Source organism: Fonsecaea multimorphosa (genome assembly GCF_000836435.1).
Source record: "Fonsecaea multimorphosa CBS 102226 unplaced genomic scaffold supercont1.4, whole genome shotgun sequence".
NCBI classification, from domain to species: Eukaryota; Fungi; Ascomycota; class Eurotiomycetes; order Chaetothyriales; family Herpotrichiellaceae; genus Fonsecaea; species Fonsecaea multimorphosa.
The window spans coordinates 672,455-698,964 of record NW_015971638.1 but is presented as its reverse complement, the minus strand read 5'-3'; the positions used below and the strand labels follow the sequence as shown (position 1 = coordinate 698,964).

Here is a 26,510-nt window from a genome sequence, read left to right as displayed (position 1 = left end):
ATGAATGAATGAATTGAATGAATGAATGAATTGAATGAATGAATGAATTGAATTGATTCAGGGAAAGAAAGTGGGAATGGGGGGAGGGTATCTCATGCGGTCAAAAACCCCCAGGTGCTTCCTCAAACCACGGCGCCCCCATAAATCACGCGCCTTTTTATACTGCTGACCCGCCTTGTGAGAGACCTGCATCATCAAGACCACGGAAAGGATAAAAAAGATTATATTGAAACATAGTGCGGACAGCCTCTCGATGGCAGCCGGAGAGAGAGAGAGAGAGAAGAAAGAGGCCAGAGAGAGTCGGGGGTACAATACCATCCCCAGCGCCATCACTGAGTTTCATTTCGCCTAGCCAGTTCAAACTTTGGTCGTCTTAACCACTCTGGTATCAATCCCGTGCCCCCAGCCAAAGAACCGACAGTCCTCGCCATACCAGCAGCCTGACTCATCTGGCTTATTCTGGGGACACCGGTGCCCGTAGATGCACTCGGGATCCGTGCAATCCAGTTTGTAATAACAAGGAGTCATGCGGGCCACTTCTCGCAGCACGTTGCGCTCGCCTTTTGAAAGAGGATAAGTGTGCGAGTGAGAACAATTGTTAGTTGTGCAATACGATGTGCCCTGGAGGTAGAAAATGTTGCAGAGCTTGAGTTTCTTGATCCGCTGGATTTCGTGGTTGGGGATGGAGGAGTCGACTTTATCGATGCGTTGACCATGCCGGTTTCTCTCAATCGTCTTGATCACTGGCTTTGCAACCACAGCCTCCGGACTTTTCATTGAGGTTGGCGTCGACGTCCGCGTGGTGCTGGGCGCTTTTGAGGCCGGAGCCGAGGGCTGTGCGGTCAACGAGGCCCAAGTCAGAGCCGGTGTGCTTGAACTTGACGCCGACCCGTTTGTGCCATTTGACTCGACACGCGAAAGGGCGGGCAGGGTTGCCGTAACGGCTTGTAGTGGCCCTTTGGGCATCGCCGATGCAGTGGCCAGTTTTGTGACACGGAACACATTGTCAAATTTTGCGGTCTTGAAATTGTCCTTCAAAGTCGCAATCTCCTTCTCAAATGGTACGCCTTCCAGTAAGGTGATATGACTCAGGACGGTGGTATCTTTTATCGTATCTTCAAGCAGTTTCGCGTAACGGCCGTCACTAGAACATCCAAGAATGACTTGATGGCAATGACAATCATAGAGACTGGTCCTGAATTGGTCCAAGACCTTTTCTTTGGTGCTGTCTGGTCGGGTTCCGGCGTCGACAAAGTCAAAGGACAGTTGAGTGCTGTTCAAGCCGCGCACGAAGTCGTCGAACAACGACGGGCGTTCGATGATTTTCAGTTTGGTCAAGGTTTCAGACAACGATTTAACATTGGCATAAATTCGCGTGAGGATCTTGGGGGCGTCGAGATGGTGGAGATGCTCTGCAGCAAAGGCCGTGGCGGCATCGAAAATCATATTTGCCGCCTCTTGACCACCTTTTTCGCCTTTTGACAATAACTCCTTTGTGAAAATCATATTATCGCCATCGAGGAGGACCGTAATGAAAGGATTTCGGTCCTGGGAGAAGAGTTAGCTGCTGTCAAGGACACTGGAATTCCAACCCGCACCATAATTGCCTTGACCTGAATCAGTTGTTCATGAAGAGTGGCTTCTCGCAGATGACCCTCTCTGTTATATTGGGCTTCTCTGCTGTTCTCAAGCTGCAGTCGGTCCAGTTGGATCTGAGTACTTTCAAGCTGGTACAATAGTTCCTAATATGTGCTATTAGCTCTCTGTGGATACGACTTGCTAATCTGGTACGCAGGTTGGTATATACCTCGATCATTCGGTTTCTCTCCTCTTCAAGGCCTCGTAGCCGTTTATTTCTTTCACGAAAAGATATTTGGTTTGTGACGGCGCTCATGTCGCCTATAGGACGACTGGATCCCAACGAGCCATTCCGCGAACTGTAGTCCGGGCTGGAATTTAGTAGAGGATGGTCGAAAGTAGGTGAGAAGGGATCGTAACGCGCCATGTCGGGCATTTGGGTAAGAGTTGTAGTTGGTCCAGACGAAGATGGCTGGAAGTCAATATGATGAAAAATACAGGTAGGACAAGAGGAGTGGAGGAGAGGAAGGGGAGAGGAAGAGAGGGAGGGTTTAAGCCGTGCGTTTTGTGCTGCTGTGGTTGTTGGCGGTGAATGCAAGGTAAAGAACCTGCATGGTCAAATGCTGCCAGGCGCACGTCAAAGAATACACTACAGCCGCATGGAGACTCTTTTTTTCCTGGGGGCGACGCGTTGGGTGGGCATTTCAGCATGTGCAGTGGGCGCAGTGGGCGCAGTGGGCACATTAGGCTGCCCAAGACGGCGGCATGGGCGTTGAGTGGCCAGCATCCTCCAGGAGATGCTTTTGGCGTGACCGGGCGCTTAGGGAAGCTTTTGTGAGTTAGCGCGACCGCCACGGCGGCTGGATGACTACGAGACTGGCGTCTCTAGCCGCCACCCAGCCGCCACTAGAGGAGCAAGCCACTCAAGCTCAAGGTGCGCCGACAGACAGTTCTGAGCCCAATGGCAAAAATACAACTGTGTCTCTTTTCATAGCCACCGGCCACATCTGCAACCACATTGCCTTTTCTTAGTATTCCCTCTGCACATCGCTACAATGGTTCGCGTCTTGGATCTCGCCCTGCTGCTCTTTGGCTTCCAGGCTGCAGGCACTTTCGCCCAAGCAGACGTGGTGAGCACTCCCAACTGCGCCCTGGCCACTACCCCGTTAGACATGGCTAACCAACTGATTCTTAGGAGGTGGAAGAAGAGATTGAAAATCCCTCTCAGTCTCCCGCTCTTGCCGTCTCGGTCGAAGCAACCTTCCCCGACGCGGAAATTTTCGGCATCAAGATCACCAATGGCAGACCCTACGAATCGCGTCTCGCTTTCCTGAACGAAGAACCCGAGCCTGTCACGGTCCAATTCGTTGGTGGAAGCCTGTGGACGTTCGACGGCACGAATGCTCGCATTGTTCGAAACCTCACTACGGCTCAATATGCCGTTGAGATCCCCCCGGGTGAAAAGCAGACGCTGCCCTACCGTTTCCAGACGAACCTTCACCCTCAGGACTTAAGACTCAACTTGGCTGCGGTGATTAGTTCGCAGAACGCCTTCTACACCCTGCAGGCGTTCAACGGCACTGTGACTGTGGTCGAGCCAGACGCGAGTATCTTTGACCCTCAACTGTGAGCATCCCCTCTTTTTCAGAGAGTGGTTACATTTCATCTTGACTAATATCTGTTGTATCAGTCTCTTCCTGTACTTCTTCCTGCTCGCGTGCGCCGTTGGTGTCGGTTACTTCTTCTACACCATCTGGATCGTCCCATACTTCCCCAAGAAGCGCAAGGCCGTTAAGGGCGGCAAGAGGAGCGACATGGTTAAGAAGGTCGACAGCGGTGTTACATCGGATTCTGATGGTCCAGCTGTCGCAACCGGCAAAGCATACAACGAGGAATGGATCCCAAGCCACCACATCCAACGACCTGAGGCAAGAAGGGTCAAGAGCGGCGCAAGGCCCAAGAGCCGTGGAAAGGCCGAATAGAGTCACGCTCGCCTCGCCGAGAGAAGCTGGGCCTTACCTTGGTACTCAAGGAGGCAGAGCTGAAGCGCTTAGACTTCAACGAGGGTACGGCATTTGAAGCGTTGGATGGGTGGACAATCGAGAGAAAAGACTATCAGAAGTACAAGAAATTAGGGAACAACCTCAGCATCACCACGAAAAGCAGGCATTGACGGAAACGACTTTTTGGCATAGGGAAACTTCAACATGCTGTACTAGTATTACCCGGGAGGAAAATGCATATTACAAATGGTGCTGGGGCCTTTTGAACCTGTGCAGACGATCTGGAGGTTATCGAGACACCAAGGAGCATGGAATGTGGAAGAAGGGGTGTGTCGCCCAATGGACCCAAGGGATGAGAGGATAAACATGGCAGTGTCAATGGCTGAATGCCACACTCTCTGGCATCTCGCTAGCCAAGCAGGTGGATGGGACAAGACTGCAGATTTGGTCTCGAGCGCAGCAGAAGCCCACACACAAACCAAATTCATATAAACAGGAGTAGAAAAGCGAAAGTACAAAGATTGACTGAAGATTGTTTGAATAAGCTTGCAGCTCGTCCTGGCAAGACAACATCCATTTACGCTGGCTTTCCGTGGCTCTTTCACACAGTAATAGCGGATCCGACTCATTCCCCAGTTTTCGTATGAAGAACACGTAGAGAAGACTCGTTTTGCATCCCGTCAATCGCCCATGATCTCGTCGTCGTCCTCCTCGCTCTCACCCTCTGGTTGACCTCGTTGCTCCTTTCCAGGACCGTCCCCGTCCGCTTCACTTCCTTCTTGCTCAATCTCGTCTTCCTGTAACTCGCGCTGTCGTTGCGCCTCGTCCTCGTCAGGATCCTCAACATCATCATCGTCCAGCACCATTTCTTCCGAAATCGCCGTCTTACCGCGTTGATCTTTGTCCTTGCTGCTCCCTTTCTTGCCATCCTTCTCCTGTTCTGAAACGACCTTTCCTCCTTTCCTCTTCGCGGCCGGCTTTTTCTTTTCCTCCAAATATCCCACCAGCACAGAGTAGTTCTTGCCCAACTTTGTACGATTCAGCATCAACCTCTCCTTAACAGCCTTTTCAGCCCTAATCGTACCGCCCACAAGGGTAAAGATGATCTTGCTCGTCAATTCGCAGAGCTTCTGTTCTGCCAGGAGGGCGGCTTGTTTCTTTGCGCTCCTGCCTTTCTTTCCCTCGTCGTCTTCACCCGCCTCGTCCTCGTCCTCCTCGTCATTTGAATCGTCCCGTTCCTCATCCGAATCTTCAGGCGGCTTCTCAATATCGTCCTCATCGTCCTCATTCCTGCCTCCTGAATCTTTTGATTTTCGTTTTCCGCTGACAGACTCTATCTTTCGATGCGTCTTCTTCGCAAACGACTGCTCCATCTTTTCGTGCGTGATCATGACTTCCTTGACAATATCGTCGGGGATGTACGTGATCAAACTCCGCAGATTTCGGTCTGCGTCATCATCCAAATCACCTTTCTCGGGCCTCATGTTTCTTATTGTGGCGAAGAGGGCGAAGAGTTCCACCACATTTAGGATCGCTTGGTACCGCACTGGATCAAGAGGCCTACGCATCTGAATTACGGGAGCAATGCTGTCCACAAACTCTGTCCGCGTCCTGGCGAGCCCTGTCAATGACCCGGTGGACAGCTGCGCTTCGTCGCTGTTGTTGATTGCTTTCTTCAACCCGAACACCTTCCAGCGGAAATAGCGCGAAAATAGCTCGAGGACGGCACTGCATAATTGATCTTCGAGCTCCGCAAAAGCAGCCGTGGTGTCCTCGTCGGGTATGCCCCGATGCAATAGTCGCAATAATAGGCTGAGCAGAGTTTGTGGGCTGCCCGTGTTGCCTTTTCGTTTCCTTGATGATCCAGTGCTTAATTTGCCTTCGATTACATGGCTGCAGTCATGTACACCTGCCAGCTCAGCCAAACGGATGATGGTGTTCACAACCTCAGCGAGGGAGGGTTTGTCGAGCGTACCCCGTGTCCCGACAGCCTCGCCCTGAAGAAGATCTGCCAGCGTTGTGACGGAATCAGTCCAGATCTCTTGAACCTTAGCATTGGCGACCTCTTTAGTCAATTCGTAGCTTTGCGCATTGCGGAGAGCCGCGCTGGCCGCTGCAAGAACTTGCTTGTCCGAGTGCGACGTGAATTGTTTGGTGATATCGTCGAGGATTGCGGAATAGCTGGCTTCGGCGCTCTGTAGCTCGTTGATCAAGCCGATATCCAGCAGCTGTTCGATGCGGAGGATGGACGACGCGGCTTGTGGCGTACTGCCGAATTTGTTCAACAATCGAGGCAAAAGCGCCGTGAGATTCTGCGCTGCCGACTCTTGTTTCTCTCGGATCTGATCTTTTGAGACATTGGTTCTGCGTCCAGTCGGCGGATCAAGAATCGACTGCAGGTACGCTTTGACCGCCGAATGCAGAACGTCCAACAGGATGGTATCTTCGCCCGCACTCAGCTTGTATGCCTGCTGTACCTGGAACTCGACGTCATCATCATCGCCCTGCGATGGGATGGATGTGTGATCGTAGAGGAGGTAGCCTGCCAAGTTTTCCCACTGGTGCAATTCTGCCATGTGAGGGAAGATCGACTGGGTAGCAAGAGTATAGCGCGAGTCTGAAATCGAATTCATGTGTAAAGGTTGCACCGTCGTCCCATCCAAGGATTCCTCGTCGTTGTCATAGCCAGCAAGGACCGACCCCAAGCACTTGAACTTGATCCAAGATCTAGTGGGGACCATAAAGTCGTCCACACCTTCCGCGTCTGGAAGGGCGGCATCGTACTGAGTCTCTTCGAAGTCCTCAATCGTGGCGCGATAGAGGTCTTCGATGTTGGAGACAAAGAACTTGGCCACCGCTTTTCTGATCCGAGGTTCACTGTCGAAGATCAATCGTCCAATGGTATCGATATCGTCCGGTTCCAATAGCTCTGCATCCCGGAGTCGGTCCAGCAGCTCAATGGCCTCCACCCTTACACTGATGTCGGCATCCCTCGCGCCCATTTCCACCAACCTCGTCCGAAAACGATCGGTGAAGGCTCTTAGAGCGGCAATGTTGCTCTTATTGTTGAACAATTTCTTCAGTTGCTTGATATCCTCCAGTCTGGTATGGGCACTTGTGTCGTTCAGGACCCAGCCTAGATATCGCAAGTATTGGCCCTCGAGGAACATTTTGCGATAGAGCACAATCCAGTTGCCCAGCGCTGCAACACAGGGAGCGCGGATTCTCTCTTCCACATCTCGGTACCTATGGATGTAGACGGTATCAAAGGCGTCTCGCAACTGAGTGTCGATAGCATCAAGCTTACTTTCGGACGCTCTCTGACTCTCTTCAATGCTCTTGATCCGGCCCCGGTTGGGCTTTTTCTTCTTTTTTTCGGCATCAAGCTGAGTCTTCAGCGTTGCCATGGTGTCCTGCAACTCCTTTGCCACTTCGCAAAGAGCGGTGCTCATGGCTAATGAAATTATCGTTGCAGTGTGTCTGAAGGATTTGTAGTTTGCGCCCGACATTGTCGCAACCCAAACGTGGATGTTGTCGTATATTTCGGGCTGGTCGTAGAAGGCAGAGGACGTATGCAGGACCCTAATAATGGCCCTGAAGAATTCCTCCAGGACGTCTTGAAATCCTGCGTAGTGTTTCTGCTTCGAGATAAGTGGGTAGTCGGGGGGCTTTTGCTGTTCGTATTCCTGAAGAATATCGCCAAGTTTGCTGGGGACTGAGTCCAGATCTTCAATATCCTGTTGCTCGACTTTCGAGTCACAGCCGATGCATTGGAGGACAAAGTTGACTAGGTCTCGCAATGCCCTGACGCTGTCCTTCTGGACCCCTTCAAACCACCAAGAAGCGGCATCTTCGGGCGACTGTCCTCTCCCAAACACTTCGGCGTAAAGTCCTTGTTGATGCGCTTGACTGGGTCGAGCACGAGCTTTGCTAGATTTTGATGCTCTTGCCGCGGGCTTACTCTGAATATTCGTAGAGCGAATGGCGAGAGTTGTGCTGGCTCCGGAGGATGTCTTTGCGCGCTTGGTTGCAGGTTTAGCGGCGGCGGCTTTTGCTCTCTGCGCTCGTCGTTGAGCTTTCAATTCCTCCTCGTCTGGCTCTCCTTCGTCCTCTTCGTCCTCGTCCTCATCTTCCTCTTCTTCTTCGTCATCCTCTTCTGACTCGTCGTTTTCATCATCGTCTTCGTTGGTGGAGTCGGCTACTCTCTTCCTCTTGCCAGTACCATTTGCGAGCACGCTGCTGTCGCGCAGTCCCTGCGAGTAGATTTCTGGTTTGCGCACCGCTCTTCCTGACCTGCGGCGGGATTCTGGTGGGTCATCCTGTGCGGTGTCGACGGGCTCCATGATTTCCCTCCTCTGACGGGGTTCGTACTGGGAGAACGCGTTTCGGGGCTCGAAGAGGAAAGATAAGCACAGTGGCGGTCTCGAGAATGGAAGAAGATGAATCAGTTGAAGGCGAGGTAGCTGAATGAGCAGGTAGGCGCAAATGCGCAGAGTGCGACTCAAGCGAAACGGAGTAAATGGTATGAAGCCTCCCAACAAAGTAACACGCAGGAAACGCGTGACGCGCAGGGTGGATTGAGGTGGAGTTTTACGGCGGCGGAGGCAGTGAGGCAGCTCAGGCAGGGCCCTCCCTACGAACCCACCTAAGCCGAAGGGAAAAATTGGGCGATGCGGGCGACTCCGAGGTCACCTGGTTACTTCCCACCGAGGCCATTCAGGTGGCATTATTAGGGGCCAGCCAGGGCCATCAACGCACGAAAGTTTTAATCTGGTGCCGCGATACAGGCATCCACAGGCACAAACCCCGCCATGCGACCTCCCGCACCTAGGCAGGTTTCAGCCCATGTACCCCAGACCTCGTACAGAGGCAGGGATTTGTGAGCCGGCCATTGTGTGCTGAGATAAACAAATTTTCGAGGCTTGACCTGGAAGAGGCAGCCGATCAATCACTGACCACAACCCGAATATTCAGGCTCTTCGCTCCTGGTTCAGTTTATTCTGTCGAATCCTGGCAGCTGTCCCACAGAATGGCACAAACGCAGGGCTAGGCATATCTTCTCGTCCTGGCTGTTGGGGTGTCCGAGCAGTAATGTCTCTCCCACTCTCGCCGTTCGCGGCCTCATCCTCTGTAGCAGGAAGCGGTGAAATCCTTCTGGCCCTCCTGCCACCAGAGCGGCAAGTTCTCTCGAAATGTACATATCAATACCCTCTCAAACTTATTGCTCCTGACCCCCACCATTCGAGCGAGGAAAAGCCTGTGACGGTCGTCTTCCTGCTCACCTATGGAGGCGGGCTGGTGGGAGGTGACCAGATCAGCGTCAAAGTCGACCTGCAAGATGCCACGAGGCTTGTCCTCGTCACGCAAGGAAGTACTAAGATCTTCAAGTCTCCTCAGAGGTCAGTCGTCAGCAGGCAAAATCTAGATATTAGGATCGGATCTCACGCTTCCTTGTGCTATCTGCCAGATCCTACTCAGCCGTTCGCAGAGAGTGTCTACGAGCAGAGGCAGACCTTCTATGTGCAGCCAGACGCCACCAGCAGTTTGTTAATGCTTGACTGGGTGAGTGAAGGCCGCCGTGCACGGGGCGAGAGCTGGACTCTGTGGAATTGGAAAGGCAGGAATGAGGTCCGGGAATTCGACGAGCGATCAAAAGGAAGACTGCTGCTTCGTGACGCCGTGATGCTCCACGAGGACGGACTTGGAAGCACAGGTTTATTGGACAAATCCAACAACATGGGCATCTTTGGGACCTTGATTATCTACGGTCCTGTCTTCAACAAGCTCGGGGAATTTTTCATGCACGAGTTCACGAGCCAACCTCGCCTTGGAGCTAAAAATTGGACGACGAACGAAGGTATGTTTCAGGCCGATGGAATCGACCAGACAGAGCAGGTTAAACAACGCGAAATACAAGATGGTATTCTGTGGACCGCAGCGAAGACAAGAGGCTTCATCTTGGTAAAATTTGGAGCGAAGGAGGTTGATGGCGCAAAAAGATGGCTTGGAAGACTTCTGAATCAAGAAGGCACAGTTGAACGAGTGTTTGGACATCAAGCACTCATTTGCCTCAAGTGACGGGTTCGTTCTTTGTTCCCCGGTGGCCTTTTGAGGGACTGCCCGTCATTTTCCCATGGTCAGGAAGAGACGATCACCGATGTCCCCCAGGCCCGGTTTGATCATGCCTTGATCAGTCAGCGCATCGTCCATGCCGCCCGCCCACACCTGCGTGCCCTCTGGCCACTCCGCAGCGGCTCTTGTTATCCCTGGGAGTGCGCCCAAAACGCACAAGAAGATGATCTTCTCAACACCCCAATCCTTCAGCATCTGGATCGCGGCGCATGCTGTCGCACCTGTGGCGCAAACAGGATCGACAATGATGGCCAATTTCGCCACCAACTCAGGGGACTGGGGGAGGTTGTTGTAGTATTCGACAGGTTGCAGAGTCATCTTTTCACGGAAGAGGCCAAGATGGTGGACCGAAACGGAATCAGGCAGGAGAGTTTGGATTGCTGCGCTGTGCATCAGTTCCTATGAAGACATTTCCTGGAGAGCAGGCAGCACACCTTCAACCATACCGAGTCCGCTTCTCAGGATGGGGACAACGGTGAGTTTGTGGCAGTCGATAGTCTCAATTGGATACTTATATCCGATAGGGGTCTCATCCTACATCAAAACATGGGTCAGTCTGGATCTCGATCAGCACGAATGCTCCAAAGGACATAGAAGACGGACTCACTGTTCCAAAAGACTCGATCTCGAGTTGCGCCAGCGCCTCGGCCCCCAACAACAAAGCAATCTCGTGGATAAGGGTCTTTGTCTCGCGGGCGTTGGTGTCCTTGGATCTCAGCTGGCTGAGCTTTGCGCGAAGGCATGGGTGTTTTGAAAGATGGACATTGGGAGGCAGAGACGTCGACGCCATATCTATGGAAAGGACGGGGATACGATATGAAGATGTAAAAGGAATAGAACGATCTAAGGCGACGTCGACTTGTATCTAGAATTTGGAGCAGGATGCAACAATGGCCGCGTTCCGGACCCCAGGAGCGCTGTATCAGCCTCTGCCGTCAATAGTGGGGGTTGCACAAAGGGAGGGAGGGGCACCAAGGGCATGTGCTCTGTACGGAGACAAGGGAGAGTACGGAGAGTACGAAGAGTACGAGGTACTGGTAGTGTGCCACGGCGGATTCCGATCTCCAGTGCCGCCCGCATTGCTTTGGAGTGTGAGGTATCTCGTCGTGCGCGCACCCGTTGGAGAGAGCTCGACTTGGTGAGAACGAATCTCAATACACCACCAAGTCAAGGTAATTGATTGGGAGCAGACCGTGACTGCTGAGTGCGCAGTCTGTGGGTGTCTGGTGCACATATTGGGACGCTGTAGAGTGCGTCATGGAGTCAATCGCAGGCTTTCCGGTTCGAACGGCAATTTGCTCTGGAATCCGTATTGACTCCGCCGCACCCAAATCTATCTCACTTTCTCATCACTTGATATGCTTGCGAGAAGCACGGACGCGATGATTGTCTCACCCTTCTCCTCCCCGCATCTGTCATGATTCTGTTATTGATGCAGGTGAACCCGAAGTGCCTGCGGCCGCGTCAGACCTCATTTCTCCCTTGAGCGAGACCGATCAACTTTACAGTACCTCTCCGCAAGAGAGCCCTTCGAACGGCGCGAGACAGCTCCAACTACTGCCGAGCGCGATAAAAATGCACGACCACCATGGAGCAGGGGCTCGAGGGCGGCGGAGAAGCGGAGGTGACGAGGAGGAGTTGACTGAGATGGCTGTTCCGGCCCCAGCTCAACCGGAAGACCCCAGGCGTCCTTCACTAGAAGACATTGAGCGTCGGCTAAGTCGACACTATACAAAAGATCGCCGAGAAGCCCTCGGAGAACTGGCGGCACCTGAACCCGTTCCGTCAAGAGAAAAGCCAAGCGATGAAGAGACTGGAGGTCATCGCACCAGCCTGGAGGAGGCGCAACAAGAGGAGGAAGGGGAGGAAGGGACAAAGGCCCCGGAGCCCACGACTTCATATGCCGCCACAGAGGTCTACATTATTTCTTGGTTGGTCTTTTTTTCACTCCTTGGGACATTGGCACGACTGGGGGTCGATGCCCTCACACTGTATCCGAATTCACCTTTTTCGAGCCGGGTATTATGGGCCAACCTAGGTGGTTCATTTTTCCTCGGCTTCCTCACGGAAGATCGTCAACTTTTCCGGGAAGAATGGGGATCAAGAGACCCCGGAGCGCCAGCATCGGACCATATCAAGGTCAAAAAGACCATTCCACTCTACATCGGGCTCGCTACGGGGTTCTGTGGTTCATTCACGTCCTTTTCTTCCTTCATCCGCGACTGCTTTTTGGCCTTGACGAATGACCTCCAGTCGCCTTCGCGGACCTTGCCATACCAGGTGGATCGGGTTGTCGCGCATAGGAATGGTGGTTTTTCATTCTTGGCTCTGCTTGCCATTGTGATTGTCCATCCGGCCGTCTCTCTGGCGGCGCTGATGGTTGGCGCACAGCTGGCTCTTTTGCTTCAACCAGTCACGCCAACGCTACCGTTCAGATTCTGTCGCAAAGTGCTGGATCCGTTGGGTGTCATTCTCGGGTTTGGTTCCTGGCTTGGAGCAGTCTTTCTGGCTATTTGGCCCCCTGGGAACGATATACACTGGAGGTTCCGCGCGGTTTTGCCCCTTGTGTTTGCACCGCTGGGCTGCCTTCTTCGCTTCTACATGTCCAAGCACATGAACGCCATTATACCGTCCTTCCCGCTGGGCACATTCGCCGTCAATATTTTTGGCACGGCGGTGCTAGGCATGGCCTGGGATTTGCAACACTCGAGCACCATCGCCGCATCCGGGTCCAACGCTTGTGCGGTGCTGCAAGGGATTATGGACGGATTTTGCGGCTGCCTTACCACGGTCAGTACGTGGGTTGCGGAAATCCAGGGGCTTCGCCGAAGGCATGGCTGGATCTATGGTGCTAGCAGCGTGGCCGTTGCATTGGCAATGTTGGTGGTGATCATGGGCTCGATGGGATGGACTGTTGGATTTGTACCACCAACTTGCAGCTGAACATACGTATGTTGCTCACTGAGATTAAGAGCTTTTGCCGTCTGAAAATGTGTACAGAATGTCTAGAGAAATAATGTCAGATCTCTGCACAGTTGGATCCGAGTTGAAGCATTGTCCTGCTGGATAATGGTGATGTACCTAGCTATGTATCCTAGGTAGTACATAGGTACTCGATACCTTGTAATTATGAGTGCACTGTATGGTTATATTTATCTCTACTAGTCTAGATATAGATTAGCCTACTTCTGCCTAGTAGTCCATGATTGGCTGATTGGCAGTATCCATGGGAGCCTTCGAGCCAATCGGGGAAACTGGAGCTGAGTCCGACTTACTACTTCCGTCCGCCGACTCTGTTACTTTTCTTGATTGCCCGGCCTCCTGCCACGCGTCAGCACCGCTCTTTGTTTCTGTACAGCCCTCGCTTGAGTCCTGCAAGCCTCTTTCTTTTCCTTGACATCTTTACTGCCTCATACTGCTCACAGGGTCCCTCACCACCAGCTGTCGCCTGTCGTTTGGGCGCATGACCCTGAACAGCTGTTAGCCCCCAGCCCCGAGAGTCCGTCTTGCAGTGCGGCTCCCAGACTCTGTCCCCCGACCACCATTGAGGCTTTGACTTGATGTCAGCCAGCTCCTATCCCGCACTGCGACGTTGTCTTTCCGCTCTGACATTGACCTTTGACTTGGATTAACATATCCTTGACCTTTTATCTTGTTCTTCTTTGCGCCTACTATCGAGGATACCTATCACGATCTGTCAAGTCCAGCGATTGTCTGTTAGACGGGCATGCTGTGATTCGATACACGCATCGCAGACGTGACTAGCCACCACGGCGTTCGCCCATCTTTGTACAGAGACCATCGCAGCCGCGTTCAGCAAAATGTCTACCAAAACCGTCACCACATTCCTCCTCTCCTCCCTTATCTACAGCACCACCCACGCGTTCGTTCCCCTGGATATCCACCCGCCGATAGACAATAACGCCATACAACCCTTACCCTCAGATCTCGACACACTTCGCTGGATTCCTATTGCAACGCTCGAACCTATTTCGAACACACCGTATCCCGCATCCTCGGTACCCACACCTACACCGTCTCTCGAAAACAAAAATGAATACCATATCCTCCCTCTCGGTCTCGATGCCAACGCAGTCCCCGACCTGAAAGTCCGGCAAGTTACAGGCCAAGGTGCGCCTGCTGCGGCTTCAACCGCGATCAGTCAAGTCAGTCCGATCACAACATATTACATCAATTCAGTCATTGCGGCGGGCGAGGTCACGCAAGTGCCGGTGGTCTACACTCAGACGTTCGTCCCGGTCCCGGATCAATGGTCTAGCGCAGGTGCCGGTACAATTGGATTAGGGACCATTTCAGGCACGGTGGGACAGGTGAGGAGTAAGAGAAGTCTCCCAACTCAGGCTCCTTTGGCAGAGGACAACCCCCTGAAAGAAGGCAGCGAAACTTCGAATGCGGGAAGCGGTCCTGTGCAAGAGACCGCATCGTGGACGGAGAAACTAAGGCAAATGGGCAAAGGGTGGATGGAGCTATTGTCCACGGAGGAAGTCGACAAACCGACCTCGGACCAAGAAGAAGTTGTTCCTCTGCTTGACGGGGGTGTCGAATTACCCGTTGCGGCTCACTTGGACTCTGTACCTCTTAGGCCACTTCCCATTGCCAATGATGCGGGCCGTGTTTTTCAGGCAGGGACGCTGGCTGTTCTTGCTGTGGGCATCGCTACGATGTGCGTGGCCTACCTATAAAGACCGAAACAGGGGAGACGGCGTGGTCAATAATGCAATAAAAACTCCGAGAACTCGACAACGCACTTGGAAGGCAAATGAGAGAAACTCGCGTACATATACCACTGAAAGGCCAGGCGTGGCTTTTTGCTTTTTGGGGAATGAACATTACAACATGAAGACGAGCAATTGCATATACGCGAATGGGTCTGCTTTGGAGGCGTAATGGAAACCCAAATGGGTCCAGCGTGGGGAGTCAGGCGAGGATTCCGCGCGTGGTACCTCTTATAGGAGTATTATAAAGTTGTTGGACATTTTTATAGGTCAATATATACAGGCTCGACTGGGAACAGCGAAGTCCATGGTGCCAGGCACGATACGGAGGTAATAGATTGAATTGTCGGTAAAATATAATACCTGTTCTCTCGGGACCCAGAGCGGGTACATTAGACTCGGAAGTCATAAATGTGAAAGGAGTTGGGAATTGGGACTGATCAACGATATATTATTACTAGTACAGGTACACATCAAGACTCTGTACTATCTCAGAGAAACTTGTTAAACCCTGTGCCATTGCCATTGCCATGCCTTGCCATGTCATGATACCGATGATAATGCTGGCGCTTCCGGGGGGGTTACTATCAATGAACAAGGCCCCCATATGCCCGCTTTTTGAGCAGGTTCCGTAGATATTAACTACTCGTAGGTAAAAAGTCCTTCACTCTCCATTGCTTTTTTATATTATTATTATTTTGGACCAAGGCCAACAACCACCATCATCATCACCACCACTCATTCTATTTTGACTCTATTAGCCGTGTCTTTTGTTTTCTATTTTTTGTTTTCCCTTGTGTAAAAGAGTACCCATTTCCGACAGAGAGATGGGATAGATGTAACAGGGTTCAATGAATCAATCGATGTCCTTTTGAAGAACCGCCCTTTTAAAGTGAGTCCAACGGAGAAAGGTGCAGGAGGTCGGGGAGATCAGTCGTATAACTTGACCCAGTCTGGGATCAGGACCATTTTCCTCCTCACGGGGCCCATCGCGTACGCCGTGCCCTTGATGTCCTTTTCCTGTTTCTCTTTCTCTGCCCTGTCATCATCATCGTCGTCACCACCACCGCCACTAGCGCCGCCATTCTCGTCCTCTTCCTGAGCAGGGTCTTCTTGCTTCCGCCGCCCAGGCTCCACGAGAACAACATCCTGCAAGAAATTCACCTCACTCCCATAACGGACCTCCATGTCCGTCCCGCCCCAGTCCAGGGTGACCTTGCCGGATTTGTGGACGCGGAGTTTTCCCACGACCCCGGCGGGCAGACGTTTTGGTTCTGAGGCCGTGAGGAGGCCGTCCATTTGTAGGCCCGGCTTCGCCGTCGCTTTCGCAGGCGCGTCGGGGTCGGCTTTGATTTCGGGATCGGTGGTATTCGCGGCGCCGGCTGTGCGTTCGTCAGACGCTTCGAGGTCGATGGTTGTGGTGCTATTGCCAGTAGTGCCGGGTTCGGTCTTGACTGCTGCCCCGTTTGTATGCATTGCGGTCGTTGAATCGACCAGGAAGGGCGTGAGTGGTGGAAGCTGGAAGAGGAATAATTTGCCATCCTTCAGTTCGGACGTGGTATCTTCCTCCTCCTCCGATTTATCCTCGTCCTCGTCCACCTTCATTTTCACATCTGTCGCTGGCGCAGGCACGAATAGACGTCGCAGCTTCTGAGTGTCCTCCATGGCTCTCATGCGTTCGGCGCGCTCTTCGACCGTCTCCGTCACAGGTCCCTTGTTAACATCCCTCCCAGTGGTTTTGCCAGCACTTGCACCAAGCTGCTTCTTCAGTGTCCGTTTGCGCATCTCGGGGCTGGAGGGCTGTTCTTTGATGAATTGGAGGGATTCACTGTCCCCTGCATCCTCGGTATCTTCTTCTGGTTCACTTTTGCTGTCAATCTCTTGTGGCTCAGCATCTTTACTGTGGCCCGCAGCTGTGCGGGCTCTCTTGCTGCGCAGGCGCCCGGCGTCTCCTTCCTGGCCTTCCTCCTCTTTCAATGTTCGAGGTGCACGCACTGGTCTCAGAGCCAAACCCCTGGTGGGCATTCGCTTTGTGCTGCTTGTAGCCTTTTGTTTCCCTTTTCTCGAACTCGTTGTGACAATATCTTCATCATCGTCATCGTCGCTCGAGATCATGATGCGCTCGATGTCTCGTTTATTCTCATCGTCGGGCTCCTCGTCCGTAGTCGTATCGAGGGCTGCAGCCGTTCTCGGAATGCCGGCCTTTCCAGCAGCGAGAGTGACCGCTTGGCCTGATCCGTTATGGCCTGCGGTTGTAGCCCTACCAGACGCTGAAGCAGCCTGATGAGCGTCTTCGACACGTCGCAGGCTACCCTCCACCAGCTCACCGTACCCTTCATAGCTTGTCCTCGATTTTGTTGGAAGTCTTGCACTGGACCCTGCGCCGAAAACGCCCCCGCCTGCTACTGGTTCCTCTCTATGGCCAGCTGCGGAACTCCCTCTGCCTCCACGAGTCGTCGCCCTTCCTCCTCTCGCACCCCGATTCACTTCGGCTGCTCGAGCCTTTTGTCGTTCGGCTTCTGCTTTCGCGAACTGTTCTCTTTCGGCCTTGGTCTTCCGTTGGATTCCTGCTCGAGGTCTCGGTTTCGCGGCGCCGCCACGGGTAGTGGATCTGGCGCTTGCGGTGGGAGCGGTCGAAGGTGAATCGTCCGACATGGTAGATGACTCGCGGTCACCACCTTGATGGGCGTTTCCCTACTGAATCGCAGATCGGAAGGTCATAAAGTGGTAGACATTGGATAGTTGGAGGCGGGAATAAAGGTGAATGTAGAGTTGCCTTCAGCAGGTGGTGGATTGAGCTGGAGAGGAAACCGCCACGTAGTTCTTTACAAAAGATGAGCGCCGCCTACTAAGCACAAGTCAGTTTCACGAGGAATGCCGAGGTGCAGACTTGGTGACCTTTTCTTAAAGAGATTTCGCTCTTTTCACTAAACAGGTTTGCTTTGGGGGACCGACTCTTTTCTCAAAATTTCCCCGCATGAGTCGTGTACCTCGTAATGGTTGACAGCCTCGTCACGTGGTGGGGCTTCAAAGGACCCTATCACGACAAGGCTGTGCACATGCCTACGTGGGCGTGCTAGGTATCTAGGTACCTACCTAGTAGGTATGTATGTGCCCAGGACGTCGACAGAACTTGTCATTCTAGAGCTGAAGGTGGCCAGATTTCCTGATAGCATTCAAAATATAGGACCCTTATCATTTCGTACATTCATAAGTCCTTCCGGGCCCGGCGGTTAATCGATAGTCTCCTTGCCTCAAAAGAATAGATCACAAAGATACCCCCCATTTCGTCCACCAGACAAGACACCAACACAAAAGGAAAATCCATGCAATTTGTGCAACACGACCCGTCGCTTCACACTTTCTCGAGTCAAGGGGCCATTCGAATCCCACGAATACAAAAAGGCCAAAAACAACTTGCCGCGTCATTGTCAGTCCATCAATCTCGTCACACAACGGCCTCGCGGCCGATTTGGATCCAAATTTTTTTTCAGCCCTTAATCCCCAGTCTATTCCCTGGTGCCTCTGGTTTCGTTTATCCTTGTTCGGCTTTGATCAAGCTTCCTTCTTCTACTCTTGCTTCGACACAATCTGAGCGTGCCTTTGTGGCTGCTGCTCACCTCTTTCTCTTCTTGTTCTTGTCGGGGCTACCATGAATCAGCGTTGAGTCAGCTGAAATGTCTGCCGTAGTCATGACCGAGTCAGACTGTTCAGGGAGAAGGTCCTCGGCACTTTTCTTGACCGGAACCCCCATGTGCCTGCCATATCGCCCTTTGCGGCCGTTGCCTTCGTCTTCGCTGATGCACCCTTCAATTCCAATACCGGCATCCTTGCAGCGCCCGCAAGGTCGCTGGCGATCACAACCTTTCTTGCTCTTTCGACATCGCTGGCATCGAGGTTTGGAAGACAGATCTTCCTCATCCGCAGCGAGTTGGTGTTGGAAGTTGAGGCTTGAACCAGACAACTTCCTGACCTGCCCGGCAGAGGCTGGTGCGGACGGCGCCTTCATGAGGCCAGGCTGTGTCGAGTGCTTGGCAGGTTTTGGAAAACTGTTTGGCCTAGGTTTGGACGATTTACCATGTTTCAATAACCCAGACGACTTGGGCCGGTATCCATTAGACGGGCCGTCGTGCATCTTGGTCTTGATCTTCTTGGTTTTGGGCAGGCCTTCGTGCTCCTCGTGATCACCCTTGGTGCTGTTTTGAGCATACTCCTCGTCCTCATCGTCAAGATACTTTCTGTGTTTTGGGAGGCCGCCTTCTGCATCACTGTATTCATCGCTATCACTTGTAGCACCAGTCGAGGAAGCCGCATCGGCAACACCACTGAAAGTCTCATCCATGGTCGAATTCGAGGTACGACCATGAGAGTAATTGGAGGCGTCGCCCAAGGCAATCAATGTACGGGCCACGTCTTCATCTGAAATGCAACTTGCGACCGTGGGGTCCGGTGTCGGCAGGACCCCGTTCCCACTATACCCTTGTCTCCCAACATGGGTTTGCTGCATGAATGATCTGTCGCGGAGCCGGTGACCATGCTGGTGCATAGGTGTTGCCAAATCGGCGCCTGCTCCTCGATCGCCACCAGCGAACCCATTGGGACTGGGTCCATAGCTCTGCGGAGAGAGGACCGGGACCATTTGTAGTCCATAGATCTTCTGTCCCGAAGGGTGCAAGGGCGAAGGGCCTTCTTGGGGGAGCGAACGTCGTTGAGGTGATATGGAAGACTGAGATGCAGTCACCGGGACCTGGGGAGGCACAAAAAGAGGAAGGGTCTGGACACGTAAAGTCAGCAAAGGGCCGAGCGAAGGTCACATTCGGGGGCTTACCGAACTGTCAAAGATGGGCTGCCCACGTCGACCATCTTGGAGGACGTTCGCAGTACTGATGTCAGAGCTAGCAAAAGGCTCGCTTCTAGCTTTCTTGGATCCAGAGATTGAGCTGCGCCCGGCCTCACTGTCGCTATATCCGTTCTCGTCATGATAGCTTCCAGTGGCACTTGATCCTCGGCTGGCAGCCGTATAAGATGTCCCTTTCTGCTGCGACGCACTTCGACGGCCTCGCCCTTGCGTGGGAGAAATGCTTCGCTTACGCGCAACTCTCGACGCAGGCCTAGAAGGCGAGTGGGATTGCTCGCGCATGTGAGGTGGTAACATTTGAAAGGGCTCGCCCAAACTGGGCCTGCGTCTAGGTTCATACGCACTCTCGCCAGTGTGCAAACCATGTGGGTACACATTCGAAGCTGCCTGCGGCGCTGGCACAATGCGCACGTAGACGGTAGAGTTGTGGGCGAGATTTTCATATGAGGCAATGAGAGTATTGCCCCAGGCATCTTCGAAGCTCACTCCATTCCCATCGTATATGCCATAGAAGTTCTTGACGGTTGTAATGATCGACTCTGTGCTGTCATGCGTATTGAGCACAACCCGCAGTGGAATCCTGGCCCTGGTCTTGGAGCCCTCGTCTAGGAGGAGCTCGAAGGAGATGGACTTGGCAGGAGGCATCCTTGTCTTCGATGTCTTGTGTTCCTCAGCTGAGAGCAGACTAGAGACCTGCATCTTGTCCAATGGCTCCAATATATATGACTGTCTTCTTATACCTCAGGCGCCGTGGGAGGACTCATCAAGGGTTCGCTTGGGGCGAAGAGGGCTTTATGGAGGTTATTCGACTGATTCTGCGATCGAGAGAGGCGCTAAGTGAACGTATCAGTCTAGGGTGTATGAAGCAATGAATGGTAGTGGTGGTGAGCAGTGAAGCCATTGGGAACGTGGGCTAGGAGGAATGGGTGAGAGTTGGAGGACAATGGGCTTGGTTCCCAAGTCCCATTCTGGAGCAACCTACAACCAATCGAGGCTTCAGATGAGCAGGGCGAACACTTGCGATGATCCCAAGACCAAGGAGAGATGGAAGAAAAGAGGCGCAACGGTAATTACGACAGCATCCGGCTCTACCGTCAAGACATGGTCGAGGGCTAGAGCATGGTGGCTGTAGCGATGTGTCGTGGCGGTGACGGTGAAATTTGGGAGGCGACAGAATGCCCAAGAGTAAAGATAGCTGATGAAGCTCTCTGCTCGGCCCACAAATGGCGACCGAAGCGTTGGATGACTGAAATCCAGAGGTAATGGGGAGGTGAGAGGTTCAGGGAAGAAAGGAAGTCCAAGGTGCGCACTGAGGCTTGGGATTCTGCAATAGTCAACGGGTGTGTGAAACGAGGCCCACCCCCGGTCCAACGAACGCCAGTACGTACTCGTACCACAAGAACGTGGCTTTCGCACTGTGTACTGTGTAGGAAGTGATTTATTCCGAACGAGTCACAAATAGTCCCATGTCAAATTATGGTGACAAGAATGTCCACGATGGCGAAAAGAGCGAAAAAGCGCAGGGAGAGTCTCAGTATCTGGAGACAGGTGGGCAACTACTACTGTACGGTGACTACGAGATAGAAGGACATTCCACGGCGTGTCTTTTTCGGCCGCCAACAACCTTTTGGGGCACGTAGCGCTATCTTGTGACGGCGTGTCGTCCCGGGTTACGAGCTAAAGAGTGCCAGGTGACGAACCGAAGCGGTGTCTTTGCTGGCCATTCGGGACTGGCAGGCTGAGAGCATGCCTTGGGTTTTGTATGGCCAGGCCCGAGGCCAGGCAATCAGAGGCACCCAAGACGAGGGAGGGCAAGAAGGGGAAAACCATGAGGCAGTCAGCGGGCGGAGCTGAGGGTCGGAAAAGTGAGGACAGCATAAATTTGTGAGCCAGACCCGGCGATGCGCTGGAACTAGGAAACTAGGAATCGAAAGAATAAGAAAGAAAGCCAACCCCTCACTTGGTTGAAATGATGTTCGAGAAAGTGGCCGAAGCGGTAGCGGAATTGGCGAGCTTTGTATGGCCACTATCTGGCACCCATCTGGTGCTATTGGCAAAGATTAGCAAGCGTCAGCGGTCTGAGCCTGTAGGCGGGTGAGCTGTGAGTTTTTCTGAGCCGTATTGGGGGTGGAGTTCCAAGGAGTCTGGTGCCGTTCAAGAGGCCGTCGTCAAGAACACGCAAGCATCCGTCGCCGTCATTCGACCAATCCCTTCGACCACTCGGGCGTGGGCTGCCGCAGCGGCTGCCACAGGATGCGTTCCTTTCCACAAGGGTTCACTACTATTGTGCAGCCCACTGTCAACCTCGCTCCATTTGGGCCCAGCTAGCTTGCTGGCAGATGCTGATAAAGACAACTCTCAATCAGGGTGCCACTCGCCGCAAGCCCGCCACGGCGGTAATGATATGTCTATCGTTTCGCGATCTGCAATGCACCAGCTGCAAGTGCCCACACCGACCAGGATCTTGGCGGGTTGGCGGAACTGGCGGCGACTTCAAACCAGGTGCAATTTGCTTGATAACGTGATGGGCGCCTGTGCTTGCCCACGCTCGTAGATATATCATACATGTATGTACCGAGTCTGGGACTCGCAGGGCCCGAGCCGGATGGCATTACTATTCCTAGAAACATCTTAGTCGTCGTGGTCCCGGCCGAGGTCGCATTGCTTCTCAGCTCGCTAATTTTGACTGAGATCGACGAATTTTTTCCGGTCGCATTCCCCACGCTCCAACTGTGAAAAGCACCCAGTGCTCGTCCGACAAAGAGTGTTCTTCATTGGGGTTCGAGTCGTTGGGTTCTGTTGTTGAAACATCCGAGATAGGAGTCTGCCAGTCGTAAGCGCAATTCGGCGCCTTTAGGATCGTGCCAATTGGGGCCGTCACATACCCTACAAATGACGAGCCTGAATTGCCAGAATCAGAGTTTGCGCAAGAACCTGAAACTCCGAAACCTCGGGTTGGTCGCATCTCGAGTCGTACATGTTTCCGCGCGATTTTCAGCTCGGGCTTCTTCTGCAAACTGATCTTTCAACAGGTATGGCACTTTGTGGGATTTGCAATGAACAACCAAACAGGAAATGCGAAACCTACTAGGTGGTTGTTAGTCACGCACACGGCATCCCTCCTCATCATGGTACAGCATGACTTTCAAAGTTATGCATGTCGCAGACTCTATGCAGTCGCAGCCCAGACATCTGACGGAATATAGAGAGATGGATTGCCATCAATCTGTGCTGTATCAAGCAACTTAGAATGTCATCCGAACTCTGGCTCTTTTGCGGTCCGATGACATCGTTTTGAGGTTGCGTAAGCGCCTGAAAGGAATGTCTGACCCCCCATCACTTTCCGGGGGCCATTATAGAGGAGGAAATTCATCATTATTGAAGAAGCCGCGATGGAACACTAATCTGCCTCTTCATCATATTGATAATAGAACTAAGAGAATGCCAGAACCAACTGTTCGGGTATTTGGATGATGGGAGGGAGCAAAGCCAGCTGATGCAATGTGCGCAGAAATTCACGTGATCTCGCGATTTGCGCGACGCGTTGACGTCATAATTTGCTTTTTTATCTTTCACCGCAACATGCCTGAGAAATTCCAAGTGGAAAAGACCTGGATCCATTACAATGTGCTATGTGGTGCTGCAGAATGACCTTATCGTCTCTCTTGTCAGCAGTGGCGTTGGTTAAACTCGAGGAGGATGGAAGTCAGGTTTCCAGAAGGACGTGAAGTGTTTATATGTCTTGGAACGGACTAGCGTAGAAGTTGGCCAAGCTAACTGGACAGGCTAAGGGCGGCAAGAGCCGCGGCGCGGTCCAATGACCGAGCGAAGCTGGTGTTTACATGCGATGCGAGTTCCTCGACCTTGCATAATCCCATAATAATAATAATGTCGTTTTGTTTGTTGCCAGGACAAACCCATATGCTGTGCTCCTTTCCACAGCCATAGCTTCTGCATCGATACTCCTGCCCTTGGCCTTGACCGTCTTCTCCCTTTCACAACCTTGTTCCTTCCATTCTCTCTCTTCGATTGAATGTGCCCGACTCCGTCGCGCTCTGCAGAATCCAAAGGCGTTACGAGCCCATCGTCCTTCCAAGTTCGAGAAGCTTGAGTTCGTTCACGAATTCATCTCAGGTATTGGGACTGTTCAGTATGGACGTGAAGGTAAGGAAAACTCTGATAGAGCCTGTCACACGCTGTCGATGCGCAGCTTGATCTGCCAGTGCTTCAATCCAATCCCTTGTGTGAGGAATACGGGAGCTAATGTAATGCTTCTCTGATAGCCACAGCGCCCACTGCGGCCAATACGCGTCAGAAACGACGAGAATGTTCCTCCCGAAGGCCAGGTTACCAAAACAATCCATCATCGGAATAAATCGAGTCCAGCCCTGACAAGCACCTTCGCCGAAGTCCAAGGGCTGAAGGCTGCGGCAAAGCGAACTGCATTTGGAGACGTGAGCAATATCGTTGCAGGCAGACCAAGCAAAGATGATTCAATACTGCATACCAAGCCGAGTCTACAAGCTGTCGTGAAACCTGGCCCAGCCCTCGAACAAAGAAGATCCATTGCCCTGCTGCGTCCCGCGCAAAAAGGGTTGAAGACCATCCTTGCTGGAGCAACTGCCTATGGGACATCTAAGGCCTCTTCCAATGCCACATCCACAGAGACTGTGCTTGCACCACAGCCTGCTGCAACGAAAAAGACATTGACAAAGCGTCATACCACAATCTTTAAAGATAATCGTCTTGCCGTGCTTCAAGAGACGGAAATAATCTCGAGCGAGTCAACGAACGAGAATACGACGGAGACACAGAAACGCTCAAACTCAGAAAATGCTGGAATAGAGCCTCAGCTTTGCCTTCTTCCTCCTCCAGCGCCCGTTGTTGTTCCTGCTGAGCCGGTCAAAGATGCTCAGGATCTTCATTCGGACACTAGCTTGCCTGGCATAGAAGGTGTAAACCTGGGTCCTGCACTTTCGAGCGAGCCATGTAGCGAGGCACAGGTGAATGATAACGGCAGCACTGTCGCAGAACACACTGCTCAACAATTTTCACAGGAGCCCCCTCATCGACCGCTCCCCAACAACCCTCTCCCCTCAATGGAACCACACGCCACTGCCTTGCGAAACGAGCCACAACATATTCCTGTGGCAAGCCTCGTGAATCCTGTCGATAACATTCCTCCTCTGAGTCCTCACCACTCCTATATCCAGCAACGACTCGAGCAAGAAGAGTATTGGGAGGAAGAGGATGACGAGAACTACGAAGAGGAAGATTATGTGACTGCCAGGTCTTTCCGATCACGGGGTGACAATACCACCGGCAGCGCTACGGCCGTCTTGTTTCCGCAGATGAACCAACGGGCTCGCAAGGAAATTGCTGCAGCGAAGCAGTTAGTCGAAGCCACTCGTTCTCCCGAGGAGGTGGAAGATGAAAGCTACGACACGAGCATGGTCGCCGAGTATGGAGAGGAGATCTTTGATTACATGAGACAGCTCGAGGTGAAGATGCTTCCGAACGCCCACTACATGGATAACCAGCATGAAATTCAATGGTCCATGCGCTCGGTCTTGATGGACTGGCTTGTCCAAGTCCACCTCCGGTTCAACCTACTACCAGAGACGCTCTTTCTTACAGTCAACTACATTGATCGGTTCCTGTCGTGTAAGGTCGTCTCTCTTGGCAAACTACAGCTTGTGGGCGCAACGGCTATCTTCATTGCTGCAAAATATGAAGAGATCAATTGTCCGTCGGTCCAGGAAATTGTGTACATGGTCGATGGTGGTTACAGTGTGGATGAGATTCTCAAAGCCGAGCGGTTTATGCTTACCATGCTTCAATTCGAACTTGGCTTCCCCGGCCCCATGAGTTTCTTGCGCCGGATAAGCAAAGCCGACGATTATGACCTGGAGACGAGGACTCTGGCTAAGTATTTCCTTGAAGTGACCATGATGGATGAACGTTTCATTGGCAGTCCTCCAAGTTTCACGGCGGCGGCATCGCATTGTCTCGCGCGTATCATGCTCCGGAAAGGCACTTGGGTAAGTCAAAGCTCGGGCGGATAGTGCTCACCTGCTGACGCACTTAGACCGCTCACCACGTTTACTATTCCGGTTACACGTACAGCCAACTCAGACCACTGATCAATTTACTACTGGAATGTTGCGAGGATCCACGGAAGCATCACAACGCAGTGTTCAATAAGTACTGCGACAAACGCTACAAGAGAGCATCGGCCTTCGTTGAGACCGAAGTCCAGAGAGGGTTCGAGTTGCCAGATTCCGGCGCACCAAATTCTTTCCTTCAATCGACCATGCTTTCATTCTATGATAGCGTTCCTTATCTTCGCATGTGAGGAGATCATCATTCAAACAACTCATAGTTTAAGACACCTTACTTCGGAAGCAAGCGCTTGTTCATCACAGGAGACAGATTTTCGACAGCTAAGAGACTCCCGGATCGCCCAACTCTCAGCGGCGAGAGCCTCGCGCCATCCAGTCGAAAGAAGACCAAGGATGGTTCGTCAACTTTCACTTCTGCCGGGAATAGAGGCTTCTCAACATTCGAGGGGAATCACTGACGAGGAAACACGAATTTATGACAAAGTAATTGGCATTCACGGCACAGTGACCGGGAGAACAGGGATGCTGAGGAGAACCTTCTCTCAGTCTCCTGTAGGAATATTGGAATGACTCATGGGCATCATCGTCGTCGTCAAAGCTTGTGATCTGCTTTGGAGAGCGAGGCGGCGGTGGCCACAGTGTTAGAAATATCAACGGGTTGCTCGGCGTGATAGAGCGGGATCAGTAATCATCAGGCAACAAACTCTTGCTCTGGGGCAGATAATGTACCATGAAGGAATGCAATGACAATAAGCTGTCGGCCAAAACAAATATGTACGTGGCTTTTAACCCGTCGCACCGTGGCGTTTCGTTCGTATCTACACGGGAGCTGGCGATTTCCCAAACTAGGCGAGGCTACCAAAAAGGGGGGAATTGCTTAGACAAGGCTGAGAGACAGCCTGATGAGAGATTCACCGGGCAATCATTCCAGGCAGGTATGCCGAGACCATCCCTAATTTTCGCGTCATTTGCCATCGACAACATCTGCCAGAAGCTGCATTCTCTTCCGATCAACTGGGCCTGTTCCTGGATCCTGGTCTTCAGTAGGGCAAGGTCGAAGATGAGAACCTATCATGGCAAA

General features: G+C 52.5%; 10 protein-coding genes across 10 annotated transcripts; 5 read left to right on the top strand and 5 right to left on the bottom strand.

Annotated features, from left to right (window-relative positions):
- Positions 1-357: 357 nt before the first annotated feature.
- Z520_02896 (uncharacterized protein) lies at positions 358-2,014 on the bottom strand (the record flags this gene model as incomplete). Its single annotated transcript, XM_016773409.1, has 3 exons — positions 358-1,548; positions 1,599-1,742; positions 1,808-2,014. 3 exons carry the CDS (start codon positions 2,012-2,014, stop codon positions 358-360), a joined length of 1,542 nt encoding a protein of 513 aa, XP_016635466.1.
- A 619-nt stretch (positions 2,015-2,633) lies between these two features.
- Positions 2,634-3,560, top strand: Z520_02895 (uncharacterized protein; the record flags this gene model as incomplete). Its single annotated transcript, XM_016773408.1, has 3 exons — positions 2,634-2,708; positions 2,774-3,204; positions 3,269-3,560. The coding sequence occupies 3 exons, from the start codon at positions 2,634-2,636 to the stop codon at positions 3,558-3,560; spliced, it is 798 nt and encodes a 265-aa protein (XP_016635465.1).
- A 701-nt stretch (positions 3,561-4,261) lies between these two features.
- Z520_02894 (uncharacterized protein) lies at positions 4,262-7,924 on the bottom strand (the record flags this gene model as incomplete). The annotated part of the gene is made up of 1 exon (XM_016773407.1): positions 4,262-7,924. The coding sequence occupies one exon, from the start codon at positions 7,922-7,924 to the stop codon at positions 4,262-4,264; it is 3,663 nt and encodes a 1,220-aa protein (XP_016635464.1).
- Positions 7,925-8,672: 748 nt separating this feature from the next.
- Z520_02893 (uncharacterized protein) lies at positions 8,673-9,659 on the top strand (the record flags this gene model as incomplete). The annotated part of the gene is made up of 1 exon (XM_016773406.1): positions 8,673-9,659. The coding sequence occupies one exon, from the start codon at positions 8,673-8,675 to the stop codon at positions 9,657-9,659; it is 987 nt and encodes a 328-aa protein (XP_016635463.1).
- Positions 9,660-9,704: 45 nt separating this feature from the next.
- On the bottom strand, positions 9,705-10,503 carry Z520_02892 (uncharacterized protein; the record flags this gene model as incomplete). The annotated part of the gene is made up of 3 exons (XM_016773405.1): positions 9,705-10,093; positions 10,148-10,247; positions 10,321-10,503. 3 exons carry the CDS (start codon positions 10,501-10,503, stop codon positions 9,705-9,707), a joined length of 672 nt encoding a protein of 223 aa, XP_016635462.1.
- Positions 10,504-11,288: 785 nt separating this feature from the next.
- Positions 11,289-12,656, top strand: Z520_02891 (uncharacterized protein; the record flags this gene model as incomplete). The annotated part of the gene is made up of 1 exon (XM_016773404.1): positions 11,289-12,656. One exon carries the CDS (start codon positions 11,289-11,291, stop codon positions 12,654-12,656), a length of 1,368 nt encoding a protein of 455 aa, XP_016635461.1.
- Positions 12,657-13,534: 878 nt separating this feature from the next.
- On the top strand, positions 13,535-14,416 carry Z520_02890 (uncharacterized protein; the record flags this gene model as incomplete). The annotated part of the gene is made up of 1 exon (XM_016773403.1): positions 13,535-14,416. The coding sequence occupies one exon, from the start codon at positions 13,535-13,537 to the stop codon at positions 14,414-14,416; it is 882 nt and encodes a 293-aa protein (XP_016635460.1).
- Positions 14,417-15,379: 963 nt separating this feature from the next.
- Z520_02889 (uncharacterized protein) lies at positions 15,380-17,104 on the bottom strand (the record flags this gene model as incomplete). The annotated part of the gene is made up of 1 exon (XM_016773402.1): positions 15,380-17,104. One exon carries the CDS (start codon positions 17,102-17,104, stop codon positions 15,380-15,382), a length of 1,725 nt encoding a protein of 574 aa, XP_016635459.1.
- Positions 17,105-18,065: 961 nt separating this feature from the next.
- Z520_02888 (uncharacterized protein) lies at positions 18,066-20,006 on the bottom strand (the record flags this gene model as incomplete). The annotated part of the gene is made up of 2 exons (XM_016773401.1): positions 18,066-19,223; positions 19,278-20,006. 2 exons carry the CDS (start codon positions 20,004-20,006, stop codon positions 18,066-18,068), a joined length of 1,887 nt encoding a protein of 628 aa, XP_016635458.1.
- Positions 20,007-23,459: 3,453 nt separating this feature from the next.
- Z520_02887 (uncharacterized protein) lies at positions 23,460-25,662 on the top strand (the record flags this gene model as incomplete). Its single annotated transcript, XM_016773400.1, has 3 exons — positions 23,460-23,471; positions 23,591-25,348; positions 25,396-25,662. 3 exons carry the CDS (start codon positions 23,460-23,462, stop codon positions 25,660-25,662), a joined length of 2,037 nt encoding a protein of 678 aa, XP_016635457.1.
- Between the last annotated feature and the right edge of the window lie 848 nt (positions 25,663-26,510).